This window comes from Ursus arctos, unplaced genomic scaffold (assembly GCF_023065955.2).
Source record: "Ursus arctos isolate Adak ecotype North America unplaced genomic scaffold, UrsArc2.0 scaffold_2, whole genome shotgun sequence".
Classification (NCBI taxonomy): Eukaryota; Metazoa; Chordata; class Mammalia; order Carnivora; family Ursidae; genus Ursus; species Ursus arctos.
In genome coordinates, this window is record NW_026622874.1 from 35217333 (window position 1) to 35238972 (window position 21640).

General features: G+C 37.1%; 1 protein-coding gene across 2 annotated transcripts in view; it reads left to right on the forward strand.

The window, feature by feature from the left end:
- NEK7 (NIMA related kinase 7) overlaps positions 1–21640 on the forward strand; it is a 153963-nt gene that overhangs the window by 55553 nt on the left and 76770 nt on the right. For both annotated transcript variants that reach the window (XM_026480711.4, XM_057314785.1), the window contains exon 2: positions 2784–2868. In XM_026480711.4, the coding sequence (XP_026336496.1) occupies positions 2812–2868 (57 nt within the window). In that variant the 5' untranslated portion in view covers positions 2784–2811. The remainder of the gene's footprint in view (positions 1–2783; positions 2869–21640) is intronic.

Consider the following 21640-nt stretch of genomic DNA (forward strand, 5'->3'; position numbering starts at 1 on the left):
TTCTTCAGACTTGGGTGTTTTGTAGACATTTTCTTGAAAATCAAGTGCCAGTCATGTAAAGAAAAACAGTTGACATTATTTGTCACTAATGACAAGATTTGAACTTTTAAAGTAAAAATTGGAATTTTGGAGAAGTTATATTCATCACTATGACCTTGACATCTTCTGGTATTTAAAGACTCTTTTGATGAGATTAGTTGTGGTATTTAGGAAAAAAATTTTTTTTTGATTTGTATAATGAAATGGTCAACATTTAGACAATCTGAGTAACCCAGCGAACTAAAATTTTCCAGATGACCAATGCATGGTGTTACAAAATCGAGCATGAGTAAAAGATCTATTCAAAGAGCAAGAGAGACCATTGGATTTTAACATAACAGAGTATAAAAGTTCATTGATTTGAGAGTCTACATGGCAGTTAACTTTTAAGAATTTGCCACCTGTCAAGTTTGGTGTATTATCAAAGGAGAATATCCACAGTGATATCCATATTGGTTATTAAAATATTCCTCTATTTTCCAACTATACATTTGTGTAAGACCAGATTTTTTAAAATACACTTCTGCCAAAACAACATATTTGAACAGACTGAGGTAGAAGCTGCTTCTCTGAAGACAGACATTAAAGAGACATGCAAAATGTAAGAGAGTGCCTCTCTTCTAATTTTTTAAAATGTAGTTATTTTTCATAGAAATATGCATAAACATGTAAGAATGTTACTGCTATTATTGTAAATGAATTAGTATGTATTTTAATGATTTTTCAGTTTCAATTTCAGTTATGTGAAATACTGATAGAGACATGATCCACAAGAATAAAAGGTCTTTGGGGTCCTCAGATAAAGAGCTCCAGAAACCCAGAAGCTTGAGAATTTGGGGGCCGGACCAGCTGAGTAGATGGTGATACATACAAAGAGATAAAGAATTTTAGAGGAAAAGCATTATTTTATTTTATTTTTTTGGAAGGATGGGAGATGGAGTCCTTGATACAAGTGGAGATATCAGATAGACAGTGGGATATGTTGGTTGCTCAGAGCTCAGACCGCACACCTGTGGTAGAGATACAGATTTCAGAGTAATGGCATTCATAGTCATGGGACTGGATGGTCTGACTTCAGCAGAGACAGTAGGTTTTAAAAAAAGATTTTTTTAAAAAAAGATTTATTTATTTATTTTAGTGGGGGGGTGGAGAGAGAGTGCATGCACACACGGGTCGGGGGAGGGGCAGAGGGGGAGAATCTCTAAGCAGTTCACTGAGCACAGAGTGTGAGGCAGGGCTCAATCCCCCATCCCATAAGATCATGACCTGAGCCGAAACCAAGAGTCTGATGCTCAACTGACTAAGCCACCCATGCGCCCCCCAAAAAGGATTAAAGTCTTAGAGTACTCCAATATGAATGTTAGATAGAAAAAGGAACTTAGAATAGCTATAGTGTAGGAGAAAAGTGAGAAGAATAAGAGATCACAGAACATTTTGGGAAAGTGAGACAGTTGGGTTGAAAGCTGGGTGAGGTCAAGAGGACCATGGGGGGCACCTGGTGGCTCAGTCCCTCAAGCGTCTGCCTTTTGCTCAGCTGATGATCCCTGGGTCCTAGGATTGAGCCCCATGTCAGGCTTCCTGCTCAGGGGGGAGTCTGCTTCTCTCTCTCTCTCCTTCTGCCCCTCCTCATTCTCTCTCTCTCTCAAATAAATAAAATCTTAAAAAAACAAAAAGAGGACCTTGGTGAGGGGCTTTATCATCTCTTGACTGTTGCCATAGCTTCTTAACTGATCTTGCTTATGGCTGTGAATTCCTCTACTCTGTCACATGGCAAGAAAGACTGTCTTTCACAAATAGTGAAATCCTCTCTCTTAGATGCTTGAAACCTAACATTTACTCTCTGCTACCAACTGAATAAAGTAAATACCATAATTTTTTTTCATGAACTGACACCTCTGTGTGTTGTTAAAGTAACCTGCTACTAACTCTCCACCCCCTTTTAACAAATACCCACGTCATACCCATAATTCTGAAGTGAGGATGTGCTTTAGTTTCTCTCTTAATCCCATTTAAATGGATCCTAGTTTTTCAACCCATACATTATATTTTAGTTATAAAATAACATTTGTAAGGAACCTAGAAATAATTGACATTGTGTAGAAAAAACGTTGGGTGGGACAATAGCTGTGTCTTGTTTGTAGTTCAATTTTTGAGCCTTGTGTAGTAGGTGACATAGAATTAGTCTTCAGTTTATGTTCACTGAGTTAATGGCTGAATGTTTTTAATTATAAGCAAAGTATTCATAAAAAAGTAAACACCCTCATAGGAGGACTGGCCTTTTAAGTTTAAACCTAAAAACTACAATGAGAACTATAGTTGGACATACGTAACAAAAGTACTCACATTTTTAGACTATAAAGATAAGGTGCATTTTAGAGTTGTAGAACACTTACCACATTTATGGGAAGCTAATGGTAATTATCTTTGCATATTGGCGTGGGGAAGGGGAAGCCCGTTTGGTCTATAATGGAGAAGAGAGAATTTCATCTAATGAAATAGGATTTTCTAAGCACATAATACTACTTTGGAGAAATGGACTCAGTTGAGACAGTGAATACCTTTTGTTTCAGCTAAATAGAGCTTGGATTTAGCAAATGACAGATACAAGAGTATGGGATATCTTAGTGGATACTTTTTGAAATATTAGGTAAATCTAATATTTGAATGTAAGCCTTAGGCATACAATGAGCAAAATGACTTGGTAATGATTATATTATTTAAATTTCAACTTTATATTTTTGCAGAGTTCTAAAGTTCCTGTTGCTTCAGACAATGGATGAACAATCACAAGGAATGCAAGGGCCACCTGTTCCCCAGTTCCAACCACAGGTACTTTCTTCTAATGAAGGCTGTCTCTGTGTGTGTGTGTGTGTGTGTGTGTGTGTGTGTGTGTGTAAAAGTTCCTTTAAGAAATAAAATAGCCAAAAAATGCTAATTATGAATTTCCAAGTTTTAGTCAGAATTGTGTATATTTTTAAATAGTGTTCTAGAATGCTTGGTTCTCATGTACAAACATTTAAAAAGAGGCAGCTTTAGATTTTTACTTTAGTTGGATGACCTGTAGGCTTTGAGAGATAATATTAGACTTAGGGAAGAACACACACGTGAGGCTGTGCCCAGCCTGTGCCCAGCCCGTGGGGGTGCCTGTGTATTTGGTGCCTGTCTTTGCTTTGGCTGGCTGATCCTGCCTTATCCGCAACTGTCTTTCCTTATTGCTGCTTTTCTCATGTTCTCTGACTAGTAGTATGTTTCTCCTGTTAGGTCGTTGCTTGTTTTTTTTTGTAAAATAAAATGAAGTAAAAAGAATGTTTCATACAAAGCTTCCCATTAAGCTCAATATGTAGTGATATGTTTGAAATAACAAACACCCCCATGTAGGGGCAAAACCTCATTTTCGTGGTCATTCATAAAGGCCATATTTGTCAGTTTTGTGTATGAGGCATTCTGTAATATGTCTCAAATTTACTCTGTTTAACTTATCTCAATTTTACTTAGATAGTAATTCTGAAATTGTTTGAAGAATTGATGGATGTTCTTTCAAATGAGTTCTGTAGTCATATAGGTTGGGGGGACTTGGGCTAACAGTACTTTATGACTTGTTGCTCACAGCCTTTCTTATTCTAATGTGCATTTTAAATTTCCAAGAGAAGGACATAGGGTGTAGTGTTTTTTACCCTTATTTGACTGTGGACCCCCCCCCTTTTTAAGTACATCTATTGACTTCTTCCAGATTGGTGTCTAAAACACAGTTCAGAAAATACTGCCTACACATAAACTACCTTTTCTGCCTCTGTGATTTTTTTCACTTTGCACCCTCATTTTTCTCTCCAATTTTTGCAATCCTTCCCATCTTTCAAGCACCACCTAAAATGCCATTTCTATCATAAAGCTTTTTCTGATTTTCTGAACGTAGTGTCTTTTCTTGGAAACCTGATGATACACATTCTTTGTATGACTTATGATATTTCTGACACCTTTGTGTTATTTTTTGTGGACATTTTCTTATCTCTGCTGGGTTAAACTCTCCTTGAGGAAGAGGACTATCTCTTACTTACTTTGGTACTGTACTTCCTCACATGGAGCAGGGCCTTAGTAAGAGTATGTAATTGAAGCCAACCAGGGACTCATTCAGAAGATGATGTTTATTTATTTATTTATTTATTTTTTAAAAGATTTTATTTATTTATGTGACAGAGAGACAGCCAGCGAGAGAGGGAACACAGCAGGGGAGTGGGAGAGAAAGAAGCAGGCTCCCAGCGGAGGAGTCCGATGTGGGACTCGATCCCGGAACGCTGGGATCAGGCCCCTAAGCCGAAGGCAGACGCTTAATGACTGCGCTACCCAGGCGCCCCAGAAGATGATGTTTAAATTAGCCCTTTACCTAATTGAATTTTACATTGCTTTTCTTTGTTATACTTATCTGAATTCTCTGTATTCAGAAAAGAGACTCTTTAGCTTAAAGTAAGGCCAGTATTTTAATTTATTTATTTTTAAGTTTTGAATTAAATTCCAGTTAGTTAATATACCATGTCCACTATTTTAATTTCAAGATGGTTGTTTTTTAAAATCTACTGTCTATATTCTGTGTTCTGGTCATAAGTTACCGAGATTGTACTAAGCAACTTCTATCAGATAGATATAAACACATCTTAGTGCCAATTTTACACATCTAGGCAAACACTATTGTTTCATAGTGTTCTGTTTCTAGTGAAGAGAATAAAAGAAGCACTTCTGAAAATTAGGTGGCTCATGTTATGATTTTGAAATCCACAGTTTGGAACAGCCCTTAGTTTCAAAGGGAGGTGGGGGGAAGCACTTTCATTTTTGCCTCCTACTGAGTCACCAGCCAGGAAAGGTCGGAGTGGCAGTAGGAGGCGAAAATGAAAGTTAATTGTTTTCCTATGAGACACAAGGCTGCCACACAGCATAAATTTCAAGATTATATACGTAGTTCTGCATCTCTTTTCACACTGTTCCCTTTAGTTTATGCCTCCTGCTGCTGTTCCTGTGTGGGTGGACCTTTCTCCCTGTTGGAAACAGGCAAGTGTCATCCTAGGTTCTAGCTGCCTGTGGCAAGTGGGGGAAGGGAGAAGGATAGTCCCCGCTCCCCCCCCCCCCCCGCCCCCGCATTCAGACTGATAGTGTGAGATAGTGAAAGAAAGATTACCTGACAAGAGCTTATAGGTGTTATCGCTTATTAAGTCTTTGAAAAATGTTACTGCTCTCAGTAGCGTTATTTTAAAGGGCTGGGAAAGGACAGTGTCTGTTCGGGGTTGACAACCTTCTTTTGTTTTGTTCCACACCATTGGCCTGAGTAACGGGGGTGATATGGCAGCATATGGTTAGCCAAGTGACTTCTTTCACTTTTGTAATGCTAATATCAGTGTGGACATAAACAGAAATCTAGGGAAGTCAGCTTTCTAAGTGTCAAATACCAATTATGCCCTGTTATAATGATGAGTGATGTATATTCTTGGCATATCTTTCCTTTCCTTGTTCCGAGATGAATACTCTAACCCCATAATGCATAATATATGGTCTCATTTTTAGTATAGGAGTTTCTTTCTTTCTTTCTTTCTTTCTTTCTTTCTTTCTTTCTTTCTTTCTTTCTTTCTTTCTTTCTTTTTCTTTCTTCCTTCCTTCCTTCCTTCCTTCCTTCCTTCCTTCCTTCCTTCCTTCTTTCAAAGTTTTAGATTGTGAGATTTATGTGTCTTTTCAAATGTGTTTTTGTACTACTGTCATTCTCTTGAACTTAGGGAAAATTTGTTCTATCAGCTTCCATTTTTCCTCCTTCCTTTCCTTCCTTCCTTCTTTGATTCCTTTCATTAAAGCCTAGAAGATACTGCGAGGGTATTTTGACTAGATTTTTATTCTACATATTCTTATTGCTTTAGGACTCTTTGTTTGTGGGACAATGGATTTGGCTTAAATTTAAAAAAAAAAAAATACAGACTGTGTACAAGATGGTGACAGATAAATAGTAAAATGTTTGCTTTCTACTATGAGACTAATTTTAAACAAGGGAAGTTTACAGCTAACATTTTGTGAGAATTTTGATTTATGGTCATTGATTGAAGAGGGCTATGGTACATTCACATTTTTATAACAAATGTAAATATAAAACAATTTTTTTAAATTAGAGCATTCTTTTTTTTTTTTTTTTTTAAGATTTTATTTATTTATTTTACAGAGACAACCAGAGAGAGAGGGAACACAAGCAGGGAGTGGGAGAGGAAGAAGCAGGCTCCCAGCAGAGGAGCCTGATGCGGGGCTCGATCCCAGAACGCCGGGATCATGCCCTGAGCCGAAGGCAGATGCTTAACGACTGCGCCACCCAGGCGCCCCCCCCCCCTTTTTAAGATTTATTTACTTATTTGCCAGAGAGAGCAAGCAAGAGCGAGAGAGTGTGCACAAACAGGTGGAGCAGTAGGTAGAGGGAGAAGCAGGCTCCCCACTGAGCAAGGAGCTGCACGTGGGACTTGATCCCAGGACCCTGGGATCATGACCTGAGCCGAAGGCAGACGCTTAACCGACTGAGCCACCCAGGCGTCCCAATATAAAACAATTATTAATCAGTACAGGTCTAATGATTTCTGGGAGTGATTAGAAGGAGGATTAATTTTAATTGTAATAATCTTGAGGGCTTAGATTGTAATTATTATTTGTAAATTTGTAGATAACTAGTGTAAGTAACACTTTGGCTACCTGTGAAAGAGGGAGAGCATCCCACATTTACAGGTAGAAAAATAGATGGTCTTTGTTACACAGCTTGAAAGGTATGAAAATCTTGTCTTGCTGTTTTCTAATCCAGGCAGTAAGGTAGACTGACCATTCCTAAATGTTTCATGGCAGCCCAAGCTACAGTCCACTTGTGCTTTTGCATCTCTGTGAAAGGAGCGTGAAGCGGTGAGATGAGGTTTACCTCATACCATGTCAGGCTAGTAATCCAGGTGCGTTGTGGGCCAGAGCAACACAGCCCCCAGGAGACTCTGTTGAGTTGATAGGATTTTTGGACATGATAACTGTATTACCTTTCCCTGTCTTTAGCTTATCTTATAGAATTACTTTCTTCGTGAAATAAGGTTCATCATTTAGCTTCTTTTGATAAATTGATTTTGCCAAGGCACCTTTCTTATAGCATCGAGTAGAGCTTCTATTTTGGGGAGTCTATACAAGTTTATATGTAATGTTCTCCTTTTAACAGTTTAGTTCATTGAATAACGTTATTGATAAAGGGACAGGAGATTGGGCAGCAGCTGTTTTGAGGAAAGAAGACTCTTGCCATAGTTTAAATTCATGACCATGAACCTCAAGTAACCCCTTAATTATATATGTCAGCAACCATATCCTTAGTGCCTTTGCTCCCCTGGCTCCCCAGGGACTGCTTCATCTTTTCTCTCCTTAGCCCCCACGTCTTTCTCTCCCGTCCTCACCCTCAGCTAATGCCCTTGCTTCCTACTTCACTTTAAAAAACTGAAACAGTCAGAAGAGATCACCCACAGATTCCTACCATGGATATCCTCCCCCAGGACCTGTACTCATATGATCTGTCTTTTCTGTTATCAGATGAACTGAGCCAACTGCTCCCAAAGGCCAGTGCTCCCATGAGCCCCAGATCCCATCTCCATCCCCTGCTTATTTCAGCTTTCTCTACTGAGTCCTTCCCATTACATACCATTGTGCTCTTATTTCTTCCATCAAACAACAAACCGAACCAAACAAACTAAAAAAACAGCCTTTGAAGTCCTTCTCTCCAGCTGTTGACCTATTTCTCTGCTGCCTTTTATTGCAAAATTCCTAGAAAGATTTATTTGTAGTTTTGTCTCGTTTCTCCTTTCACTCCCTGAAATGTACTCCAATTCAGCTTTCTCCCTGACTATGCCACTGAAATTGCTCTGGCCAGGATTGTACTTCCCATGTTGCTCAGTCCAGCTGTTGGTTCTCAGGCCTCATCGTCCTGACTTACCAGCTGCATTTGATAGAGTTGATCATCCTTTCTTCTTTGAAGCGTGTTCATTGCTTAGCTTCCAAGAACTTTGTTTTTCTCTTGTCTTAGTGGTCCCTCCTTTGCTGATTTCTCTTCACCTGCTGAACCTCTGAACAATTCAGGATCCTGAATGTGATCTGTTAGCTGGTGACTCTCAAATTTATATCTCAACCCAGACCTCTGTCCTGAATTCCAAACTCATGTATCCACTTGCATACTTGCATGTCTCAAACCTAACATGTCTGAAACTGACCTCTAAATAGTCCTCCTAAAACTGTTCTAGCTACAGTCTTCTCTCTCTCTCTTTTTTAAGATCTTATTTATTTATTTGAGAGAGAGAGCAAGCATGAGCCAGGGGGAGAGGGAGAAGCAGGCTCCCTGCTGATCAAGGAGCCTGACATGGGGCTCAATCCCAAGACCCCGGGATCATGACGTGAGCCGAAGGCAGATGCATAATTGACTGAGCCACCCAGGCACTCCCTACAGACTTCTCTATCACAATTAGTGGGAAGTCCACTGGCTAAAATTTTTAGAGACATTCCTGACTCCCTTCCATCCTGTCATCTAATATCTAATCTGTTAATAGATCCCATAGACTCTAGCTTTAAAATATATTTAGAATCAGAATACTTCTTATTCTATGCTACCACTCTGGTCAAAATTATTTTAATTTTTCACATGCCTTATTGTCTGCTTCCACCCTTGCCTCTCTTCACTCTCAACACAGAAGCCATTACAAAATTATACAAAATTTAAATATAAAATATAACATTAAAGTCAAATGATGTCTGTTTAAAACCTTCTAGTAGTTTCTCATCAGCTCGCTCACTCATCTTCAAGTATATATTTAAATATCACGTACTTTGATCATTCAATGAAAGTTGAAATTTCACTCCAACCCAGTGTGGCTTTGCTGCTGTATTTTTCACCATAGAATTTATCACCTTAGCACTCTTTGTTTTGTTCATTGTCATTTTTTCCCAGAGTATAAGCTTTATCCCTTGTCCCTAGATCTGTACCCAGGCACATAGTAGACATTCAGTAATTATTTGTTGGATGAATATAAACTTGGTGTGAAATCAATCAGTTCTCTTTCTAAGCACCACCTTTTTGAATATGAATATTAAAATATACAAATATCTACAGAATTTCTCTTTCATTGTATAAGTGACCACCCACATCCCTTATTTCTTATTGAACTTTTTTTCACTTCTTTGTTTTTAACTGGAGTGTACCTCTTTCCCCCAAGGATACTGCTTTTCCCCCATAGCCCTCTCAAGTAGAGGCTACTTGTTCTCTAAGAGCCATAAACCATAAGGATCAGAAGGAAGCAACAGTACTCTTCTCCATCCACAGTATCTCTTTCTGATCACTACTTCTTTCTCTTGGGGTTGGGAAGGGGGGAAACCTTCTGTACTGAGGCTTCTGCTTCCCACCTAAAGGATTTTCACCTTTCTGATAGCTGTTACCTTCTACCCTCCTCATCACCCCTCACATTAGTTGAAAACTTGGCCACCTGGCTCACTATCTTACCACCTTCATCCTGCTTTTGTCCGGGGTGGTGGTATGGCCACTACTATAGGCACCTCCTGATTATTGAATTCTTACAATACACCTACCTTGTGGTAAGCATTTTGAATACATTGCCTCATTTATTTCTGACAGATAACATACAAAGCATTATTTTTCACTTTACCAATAAGAGGTGGAGGCTCAGACTAAGTAGCTAGTTTGCCCATGGTAACATAGCTAGTAAGTGGTAGAGCTGGGATTTGACCGAGGGTTGTCTGACTCCAAGCCAGTGATGCTTTAGCTTTCACAGAGAAAGCTCCTCATACATTTCCTGGCCAGTGTGATCTTAATCACCATGACTCTTGATATTTTATAGGTACCTCAAGCTCTTAGTCTTTAAGATGAAATTTATTATATTTTGCCCAAGATTGCACTTTTGCTTGTGATTATCACCACCATCCATCTGATTGCCCAAACTACAAACAAGGGAATCATGTATCTTATGTTTTGGCAATTCCATGTTCTCTTGATTTTAATTCCTAAAAAGCTGTCAGATTTGCTAATTCTCTACATCCTGACTGTACTACTCTAGTTCAGATTATTGTCACCTTTTGCTTGGATTATTGCAGAAACTTGTGTAACTGACCTCTTTACCTTTCATTTTACTAATTCTAGTCCGTTCTTTACATTGTAGCATAAGTTATCCTTTTAAAGTGTACATTTCATTATCTCACACTCCTTAAAGAGCTGCTTTTTATTGCTCTTAGGGTGAATTCTGCATTTCGTTACATGACTTGGAAGGTCTTGTATCATCTGGTCTCCTTTTACTTCTCCAACCACATTTTGTGTCATTTCTTATTTTGATCTCAGATTCAATCATGTCTTGCTTATACTATGCTATTTTTCATCTCCAAGTCCAAGGTAACGGGCTAATAGTATTCAAGGATGTTTAGTCACTAATGGAACATAATGAGCATAAAAGCTCATTATAATGTTATATAAACTACGTTTCATGATAGAGATACTAGGGAAAGTGTTATAGTAGAGGAAGTATATAATCTGGAAGACAAAAAAAGATTAGTCTCAAAAAAAATAATGATTATTTATTATACTCATATGCCTCCAATAAATAAGATTGTACTTTGAAAAGATATATGCATCCCTATGTTTATTGCAGCATTATTTACAAAGCCAAGATATGAAAACAACCCAAGTGTTCATTGATAGGTGAATGGATAAAGAAGAGGTGGTGTGATCTTGCCATTGATGACAGTGTGAATGGACTAATAGGGTATTATGCTAAATGAAGTAAGTCCAATAGAGAAAGAAAAATACCATATGATTTCACTTATATGTGAAATCTGAAAAACAGAACAAATGAACAAACTATAAAAAAACCAAACTCTTAAAAACAAAGAACAAAATGATGGTTGCCAGAGGGGAAGTGGTGAGGGAATGGACAAAATAGGTGAAGGGACTAAGAGGTACAAATTTCTAGTTACATAAAATAAAGTAAGTAAGAGAGACGAAAAGTACAGAATAGGGAATATAGCTAATAATATTGTAATAATGTATGGTGATAGATGGTGACTATACTTATTGTGGTGAACATTGAGTAATGTATAGAATTGTTGAATAAATATGTTATAAACCTGAAACTTAATATAACATTGTACATCAATTATACTTTAATTAAAAGAAAGAATATACTATATCAGCAGTGCAGTGTTCATTTTTATGGATCATATTTTATGTCAGTGATAGTAGATAATGGCTACTCAGTAATATTTGTTGGATGAATGAATTAATCTCTAAATGAAAGTTAATTTAATTTATACTTCATCAACTAAATATTAATCAAACTATATTGTGTTAATAATATATAGATTTTAGTTACTTTAGTGTTATTTTAGGAAAAGACTATGTTGTAATATAGAATAATAAGAAAGCTGTCAAATGAGAAGTAATTTCAAAATATTTAAAGTTTAGTTTTGAATTTAGATTGTTCATATTTACATATGTGGGGGTAAGTGGAAATACTTTGAGAAAGTTAGATGATTTTAAAAGCAATGGGAATACAGTAAATATTCTTTCATCTGGGACACCTGTGTGGTGCAGTCGGTTAAATGGCCGACTCTTGGTTTCAGCTCAGGTCATGATTTCAGGGTTGTGAGACTGAGCTCTGCATTGAGCTCCATGCTCAGCATGGAGTCTGCTCGGGATTCTCTCTCTCCCTCTGCCCCTCCCCCTTGTGCTCTCTCTCCCTATCAAATTAATAAGCAAATCTGTCTTAAAAAAAAGATTTTTTCATCTGCTGTCTTTCTGTTTGAACAGTATGTTCAGAGTGCTGTGGGCAAAGATGAGCCCAGCATTAGTCAAAATAGTTTACCAACTTTATTTGGAACTGTATACAGTGCCTGTAATATATAATTAATAATTACAGTGATGAAAATCATTCAGTTTTATGAGGTGCCTGGGTGGCTCAGTTGGTTAAGCATCTGCCTTCGGCTTGGGTCATGATCCCAGGGTCCTGGGATCGAGTCCCACATCGGGCTCCCTGCTCAACGGGGAGTCTGCTTCCTCTCCCTCTGCCTGCCGCTCCCCCTGCTTGTGCACTTCATCTTTCTCTCTCTCTGTCAAATAAATAAATAAAATCTTTAAAAAAGAAATCATTCCATTTTTGAGGGTGTATTTGATATGTGGAAATATTCCAAAATCTTTTGGAGCCAAGTATTTATATTTACTTGGTGAAAAAGGTAAATAGTCTTGGTATTCTTTTGACCAAAATGAGTTACCTTCTAAAATGAGACCAATAATTTTGATATGGTTCACAAATTGATTACAAGTCTAAAGGAGGAATATCAAACCTAGTTTAAGTATCAGAAGCCTTCCTGGAGTAAGTCTACATCCTGCCATGGCACCTGTTTTGAAGCAACATTGAATGTATGGGTTCTATTTCTTAGAATTCAGTTATATCACTTCCAGGGATGATGGCAGAATAAGAGGACCTGAACTCACCTCGTCCCACGGATACACCTAGGTAGCACTCATATCAGTGTCAGTACCCAGAAAACAGCCCAAAGACTGGCAGAGCAAACTCAACAACTAAATGTAGAGAAGAGGCCGCATCGAAGAGGGTAGAAAGGGTAGAGATGCAGTGGGGAGCTAAACCCTGTGGGTCTGGCTGCCAGAGGGATGGATGGAGCCACAAGTGTGGTAGGGGTGAGAAACAGACTATCAAGCCTGCAAGGTGAAGATGAATCCCATAGCATTTGGCATTGAAAATCAGAGGGGCCAAATTTGGTGAGCTCATTCAACCAGCATGATTTAAATCCTGGAACTTTAAAAATCAGCAGGCTCAGCTCTGAGAGAGCCCAGAAGGCACAGGAAGGTGAGTCCCCACTCTTAGAGATCTCTTGGAGATACAGCCTAGAAGCAGCAGTTTGAAAATACTGGCACTTATGGGAGGGAGAGTTATTTACTCAACTCAGAGTTCCCTGAGGGACTTTTCCAGGAACAGAGGAGCTGGCAGGTGCCATTTCCCTTCCCCACCCCGTAGCATAAGCACATGGCCACCTGCAGGAACCAGCACAGCACCAGCATTCACTACCTAACTTGCTTACACCTCCTGCCACTTCCAGCTAGGCCTGCCTCAGTCCAGGTGCTGCGGATCCTCTCCCCCTAGACAACCTGTGTAAACCTTGCTAACACTGCATCTCCCAACTGCAAGCTTTGTGAGACTTCAGGCCAAGTGGCAGCAGCTGGTCAGCTCCTGCAGGGGACACATGCACCTTGTTAAAACTGCATCCCCTACCCACATACAATCTGTGGAATGGCCTAGACAGCCCAGGTCTCTGTGATGGCTGCATGTCCCCTGTAGAGGAGGACCAGCACCACCTTGTTAAAAGTACGTGTCCTGCCCACTACTTTCAAGAGCAAGAGATGCAGCTGACTTTCCTAAAACACGGAACCAGATACACAAGAGTTAGGCAAAATGAGGAGACAGAAGATTATGTCCCAAATGAAAAAACAGGGCAAAATCACAGGAAGACACCTAAGTGAAATGGAGATAAGTAATATGCCTGATAGAAAATGTGAAGTAATGATCATAAAGCTACTCACCGGACTTGAGAAAAGAGTGGGAGACATCAGTGAGACCCTTAACACAGATATAAAAAAGAACCAATTAGAAATGAAGAACACAATAATTGAAATTAAAAATACAATAGATGGAGTAAATAACAGACTAGAAGAAGCAAAAGAATAAATCAGTGACCAGAAGGACAGAGTAATGGAAAGTAATCAAGCTGAGCAGGTGAGAAAAAAAAAAAAAAGACGCAAAATGAGAATAGACTTAAGGAACTCAGTGACTACATCAAGAATAATAACATTTACATTATAGAGATCTCAGAAAAACAAGAGAAAGAAAAGGGGGCAGAAAACATATTTGAAGAAGTAATAGCTGAAAACTTCCCAGTTTTGGAGAAGAAACCAAATTCAGATTCAGGAGGCACAGAGATCCCCCAGCAAAATCAATCCAAAGAGGTCCACTCCAAGACACATAATAATGAAAATGGCAAAAAAGCACTGATAAAGAATTTTAAAAGCAGCAAGAGAAAGGAAAACAGTTACATATAAGGGAAACCCCATAAGGCTATCTTTGGATTTTTCAACAGAAACTATGCAGGCCAGAGGGAGTGAGATGATATATTTAAAGTGCTAAAAGGAAAAAAATCTTCAGCCAAGAATGCTCTATCCAGCAAGGTTATCATTTAGAATAGAAGGAGAGATAAAGATTTTCCCAGACAAATAAAAGTGAAAGGGATTCATGACCACTAAACCAGTCCTACACGAAGTGTTAAAGGGGAGTCTTTGAGTGGAAAGGAGAGACCATAAGTAAGAGTAAGAAAAATAGGAAGCACAAAACCAGAAAAAATAAATATATCTGTAAAAATTAGTCAAGGGACTAACAAGATAAAAGGAAGTAAAGTATGACGCTATCTACCTAAAACATGGGGAGGAGAGACATAAAGAATGGGTTCAAACTTAAGCAGTCTTCAACTTAAGATAGACTACTAAATGCAGAAGATACAAACCTAAAGGTCACTACAAATCAAAAACCAATAATAGATATACAAAAAAAAAAAAAAAAGAAAGGAATTCAAGTATATCACCAAAGAAAGCCAACTTATAGTTAGAGAAGAGAGCAAGGGAAGAAAAGAACAGAGAAGATCCACAAAAACAAACAAAACAAATAACAAAATGGAAATAAATATATCCCTATCAATAATTACTTTGAATGTAAATTGACTAAAGGCTCCAATCAAAAGACACAGGTGATGGAATGTGTAAAAAAAGACCCATCTATATGCTACCTACAATTCATTTCAGATTCATTTCAGACTTAAAGACATCTGCAGATTGAAAGTGAGGGGATGGAGAAACATTTATCATGCAAATAGATGCGAAAAGGAAGTTGGGGTAGCAAAACTTATATCAGACAAAATTGACTTTAAAACAAAGACTATAACAAGAGACGAAGAAGGACAGCATATAATTATTAAGGGGACAGTCCAAAGAGAAGACATAACAATTGTAAATATTTATGTACCCAACATGGGAGAACTCAAATAGGTAAAATAGTTAATAACAAATATAAAGAGGAATGAATCAATAGTAATACAATAATAGTAGGGGACTTTTACATCCTACTTACATCAATGGACAGTTCATCTAAACAGAAAATCAACAAGAAAACTGTCTTTGACACACTGGACCAGATGGATTTAATAGATATATACATAACATTCTCCTAAAACAGCAGAATACACATTCTTTTTAAGTCCATATGGAACATTCTCCAGAATAAATCACATGTTAGGTCACAAAAGAAGTCGCAACAATTTCAAAAAATGAGTTACACCATGCATCTTTTCTGACTACAGTGTAATGAAACTAGAAATCAACCACAAGAAAAAAAAAATCTGGAAACAGCAGAAATACGTGGAGGTTAAATAACATGCTACTAAACACTGAATGAGTCAACCAAAATCAAGGAGGAAGTTAAAAAAAAGTATGTGGAGACAAATGAAAATGAAAACAGAACAGTCCAAAATCTTTGGAATGCAGCAAAAGCAGTTAAGAGAGAAATTTATACCATTACAGGCCTACCTCAAGAAGCAAGAAAAATCTCAAACAATCTAACCTTTAAAGGAGCTAGAAAAAGAAGAACAAACAAAACCCAAATCCAGCAGAAGGAAGGAAATAATAAAGAAATGATAGACTAAAAAAAACAATAGAACAGATAAATGAAACCAGGAGCTGGTTCTTTGAAAAGATCAACAAAAATGATAAACCTGTAACCAGACTCATTAAAAAAAAAAAAAAAAAAAAGAGAGAGATAGGACACAAAATCCAAATAAAAGAAGAGATAACAGCCAACAGCACAGAAATAAAAAAGATTGTAAGAGAATATTATGAAAAATTATATGCCAACAAACTGGACAATCTGGAAGAAATGGATAAATTCCTAGAATGTATAACCTACCGAAACCTAACCTACCAAAACTTGTATAACCTGCTAAAAACTAGAAATAGAAAATTTAAACAACAGATTAGATTACTAGGAAGGAACTTGAATTAGTAATCAAAAACTCCTAACAAACAAAAGTCCAGGACCAAACAGCTTCACCAGTGAATTTTACCAAACATTTAAAGAAAAATTAATACCTATTCTCAAATTATTCCAAAAAATAAAAGAGAAAGGAAAATTTCCACATTCATTCTATGAGGCCAGCATTACCCTGATTTCAAAACCACATAAAGACAACAAAAAAAGAGAGCTATAGGCCAGTATTTCTGATGAACATAGATGCAGAATTCTTCAACAAAATATTGGCAAATCAAATTTAACAATACATTAAAAAAAATCATTCACCACAATCAAGTGGGATTTATTCCTGGGATGCAAGTGTGGTTCAGTATTTGTGAATCAATCGATATCATACATCACATCAATAAGAGAAAGGGTAAAAGCCACATGATCATTTCAGTAGATTCAGAGAAAGCATCATGCTCACTGGTGAAAAACAGCTTTCCCTTAAGGTCAGGAAGAAGACAAATATGTCCATTCCCACCACTTTTATTCAAAATGGTACTGAAAGTCATAGCCATAGCAGTCAGACAAGAGAAAGGAAGTAAAGGCATCCAAATTGGTAAGGAAGAAGTAAAACTTTCACTATTTGCAGATGACATGTACCATATATAGAAAACCCTAAAGATGCCACCAAAAAACTATTTGAACTGATAAATGAATTCATTCGGTGAGGTCGCAGGATACAAAATCTATATGCAGAAATCTGTTGCATTTTTATACACTAATAATGAGGCAGCAGAGAGAGAAATTAAGATAACAGTCCTCTTTACACTTGCACCAAAAACAATAAAATACCTAGGAATAATCTTAACCAAAGAGGTGAGAGACCTGTATTCTGAAAACTATTAAACATTGATGAAAAAAATTGAAGACAACACAAAGAAATGGAAAGACTTTCCATGCTCATGGGTTGGAAGACCAAATATTGTTAAAATGTCTATTCTACATCTACAGATTTAATGCAATCCCTATCAAAATACCAACAGCATTTTTCACAGAACTAGAACAAACAATCCCAAAATTTCTATGAACCACAAAAGACCTCTAATATCCAAGAGAATCTTGAAAAAACAAAACTGGAGGTATCACAATTCCAGACTTCAAATTATATTACAAAACTAATCAAAACAGTATGGTAACTGGCACAAAAATAGACACATGGATCAATGGAAAAGAATAGAAAACCCAGAAATAAACCCCCAATTATATCATCAATTAATCTTCAACGAAGGAGGCAAGAACATGCAGTGGGAAAAAGACAGTCTCTTCAACAGATGGTGTTGGGAAAATTGGACGGCAACATGCAAAAGAATGAAACTGGACCATAGTTTTTACACTATACACAAAAATAAACTCAGAATAGATTAAGGACCTTAACGGGAGGCCTGAAACTATTAAAATCCTGGGAGAGAGCACAGGCAGTAATTTCTGTGACATTCGGTGTAGCAACATTTTTCTAGATACGTCTCCTGAGGAAAGGGAAACAAAAGCAAAAATAAAACTATTGGGACTACATCAAAATAAAAAGCTTCTGCACAGCAAAGGAAACAACTAACAAAACCAGGAGACAACCTACTTGAATGGAAACAGATATTTGCAAATGACATATCTGATAAAGAGTATTCGAAGTCTGTAAAGAACTTATACAACTTACCCATACCTGAAGGTACAAAAAGACCCCAAAAAACTAATATTTCAGTTAAAAGATGGGCAGAAGACATGAACAGACATTTCTCCAAAGAAGACATACAGATGGCCAACAGACACATGAAAAGATGCTCAGTATCACTCATGATCAGGGAAACGTGAATCAAAACCGCGATGAGGTATCACCTCACACCTTTCAGAATAGCTAAAATCAAAATCATAAGAAACAACAAGATTGGCAAGAGTGTGGAGAAATAGGAACCCTCTTGCACTGTTGATGGAAATGCAAACTGGTGTCACCACTGTGGAAGACAGTATGGAAGTTCCTCAAAAAATTAAAAATACAATTACCACATGATTCAATATTCACACTACTGGGTATTTACCCAAAGGATACAAAAACACTGATTTAAAGGGAGTCATGCAACCTTATGTTTATTGTGGCATTATTTACAATAACCAAATTGTGGAAGCAACCTAAGTGCCCACTGATAGATGAATGGATAAAGAAGAGCTGATATATATGTACAATGGAATATATTCAGCCATAAAAAACAATGAAACCCTGGTATTTGCAACAACATGGATGGATTTAGAAAGTATAATGCTAAGTGAAATAAGTCAGAAAGACAAATACCATAGGATTTCTATCATGTGATTTTTAAGAAACAAAACAAACAAAGGGGGGGGCAGACAAACCAAAAAAACAGACTCTTAACTATAGAAAACAAAAACAAATGGTTATCAGATGGGAGGAGTGTGGGAGGATGGGTGAAATAGGTGAAGGGGATTAAGAGTAACTTACCTTGATGAGCACTGAGTAATATATGGAATTGTTGAATCACTGTTTTGTACATCTGAAATGAATATAACATTGTATGTTAAGTACACTGGAATTAAAATTTTTAAAAATTGTCATTACATTTAGGGTATCTTTATATTTTATCTTCCTTTATATCATTATTATGTGAATATTATGACTTTTTCATGTGACTATGGTTATGTTTCAAACAGCTTTCTCACTAAGTATTCATAAAGCAAGTATTTCTTATATTTAGAAATGTTGATAAGTCCCTCTTTTATCAGCCACATTTATATAGAATAAATTTAATTATGCGTCATTTCTCTTTCTTTCCTGACTGGTTCTCATTAAGTATAGATCAAGGGGATATAGATCAAGGGAGAACAAGGGAATGGAGGAGGAGTTTCTAGGAGAGTTATGATAGGGTGTCCAATAGAGGATGTGGGGGATACCTGGAATCAATTCAACACTAACCTCCAGAACCAATAAATGGGTGAGATTGAATAGTGAATTAGATTGCCCAGAGTGAATGAGTAAAGTGAGAGGAGACGGGCCAAGGATAGTACCCTGGGGAACACACCAGCGTTTATCTGTAGAGTTGCTGGAAGGAAACAGAAGGACTGGCTGTGTAGTGTGGTGGTTGAGAACATGAGCTCTGAAGACATTGTCTAGGATGAATTCTTGAATCTCTCACTTTCTAGCCGTGTGATGGAAAGTAAGTTATTTAACATCTATAAAACTTAGTTATCTATAAATGAGAAGAGTATTTTTTACTTCATAGAGTTGATAGGGAGCTTTCTTTCAGTATGGTGCTTAGCACATAGCGCTCATTAGTCGGTGGTCATGATGACCACGTCAGCCATGACTATGATAGTGACAAATTTCTGCTGGTAATTACTCGACCCACAGATTTCTCTACCCATTGCTTGTTTGTATATCACATTATAATTATTACATTTTTATTGCCTACTTTCTTCCCAAACTGCCTCTCCTTTTGCCTTGTTTATCCCGGTAAATGGCATCAAGATCTGTCTACATGCTCAAGCCAAAAATCTATGATTTATCCTTGATTTCTGTCACTCACTTCTTATATTCAATTCATCAGCAGTTCCTTTGACTCTATCTCAAGATCATACCCTGATTCCAGCTGCTGTCGTATCTCACTATAATTCCCAGGTCAAATCCATTACCTATGTCCAGTCCCCCAACTTCCACTCTAGCTTTACTCATCCTCCTCTCCAGTTCCTTTTCCATGCAGCTCTGTGAGTTACCTTGGTAAAAGGTATAGTAGATCAGAACACAGTGCTTCCTGGAAACCTCAAAGTCCTTGCTCTTGCCACCAGAGTGCTATGTAATTTTGTCAGTGCTTACTTACCTCTTGAACCTCATTCCTTACCATTGTCCCCCTTGTTTCGTATTACAGCCACAGTCCTTTTCACACCAAGATCATTCTTGAGACATTTTCTCCATCTGTTCTTTCTGCTGCTTCCTTTCCTTGTGGTCTTTTAATTACAGTGTAAATGTCACCTCCTCAGTAAGGTCATCCCTAAATTACCCAATCTACACTAACCATCCCCTCATTTTCCATTATAACACTCTATTATATTTCTCTGCATAGTACTTAAGTATGCAGAATAAATATTAGATACTATTACGTATTTGTTTACTTTCTGTTTATTTTTTTGTATTATGTATTCATTCATTTGTATCCCTTTCTCTGTTAGTACTTGTGAAATAAATGAATAAACTTTAGAAAACCTCTTACCTCTGTTTCTCCCTGTCTGTGTTCCTCTCAGTAAGAGACTTCTCCTTGCCATATTTAATTTTTCCAGGTATAGCTGGTGGTGCTCATGGGAGGAGTGGGAGAGATGGGAGTATCTTTGTCATTAATCAACTGTTCTGTTCATGGTAAGGTGGGAAAGATAGTATTTTTGGTTACATAACTTACACATAGTAATTATTATGCTAGGTAGTATAACTAATGATGATTAAATGATACAAATACCAGGGTCTTATAAATGTTTAACTAGATAATTAGTTATATTTGGTCACTCAGTTTTCTTTTGCTATAACGAATTTCCTCCTTTATAAAAAGCCAGTTGTAATGATTAATGGCATATTGTTCAAACTGGTGCAAATCTCCAACACTTAGTATCTTTAGGAATTGGTTACCTTTGAAATAGTTCAAGAAATTTTAGCGAGGTAATTTTTCAAACGTGAAAAAGCATGGATCATTAGACTTTGCTGGCACATGTGGTGTTTTTTTGCCTTCTGTTTTTTTGGTTTCTAGTGAGGTTTGTAGAAAGTTCGTAGAAAATAATATATGATGGAGTTGTGTTAAATATTGTTAAAAGGATACTCTCGTTTGAGTAGTTTGTTGATGTGTAATATCACTTTCAAGATCAGAGCATGAACTTTATTGCTAAATAAAATTGAAGGGCATTTTGAAGTTTGTTACTGTTAAATTTTGCAGAAATCCAATAATATTAATATAAAATATAAAGCAATTTATTAACTCGCATAATTGGTAATATGAAAACCACCAGTAAGATAAATTTGCAGTAACGATGAAAACCTTATTAATGATGTTAAATATTGTAATTAATACTGGCTTGTATATTAAATCATTGATAACAATACCACTAGGAATTATCAGGATATAATTTTCTCTCTGGGGAGTTTATTGAGTCCATGCTGTGACTCTTCTAATTTCCCGAGAGAGAATTGTCATCATAATGTTATCCTGAATTATCTTATTGCTCATTAAGTGTCCTTGCCTTCAAATTTAAAGCAAATTAAAGAAGTTAATTTAGTCCTAGGAAATCATTGTTTAAAGAGTTTGCACCTGTGAGAATAAGAACCACTGGCACAACAGAATGAATTTTATTTTAAAAAGAAAAGTTTTATGTGAAGGAAGCAGTAAGCACAGACTGACACGTAGAAGTTAATCCCAATTAGTTAGCAAGATCTGGTGTTACATGATTAGAGTGCTTTCAGA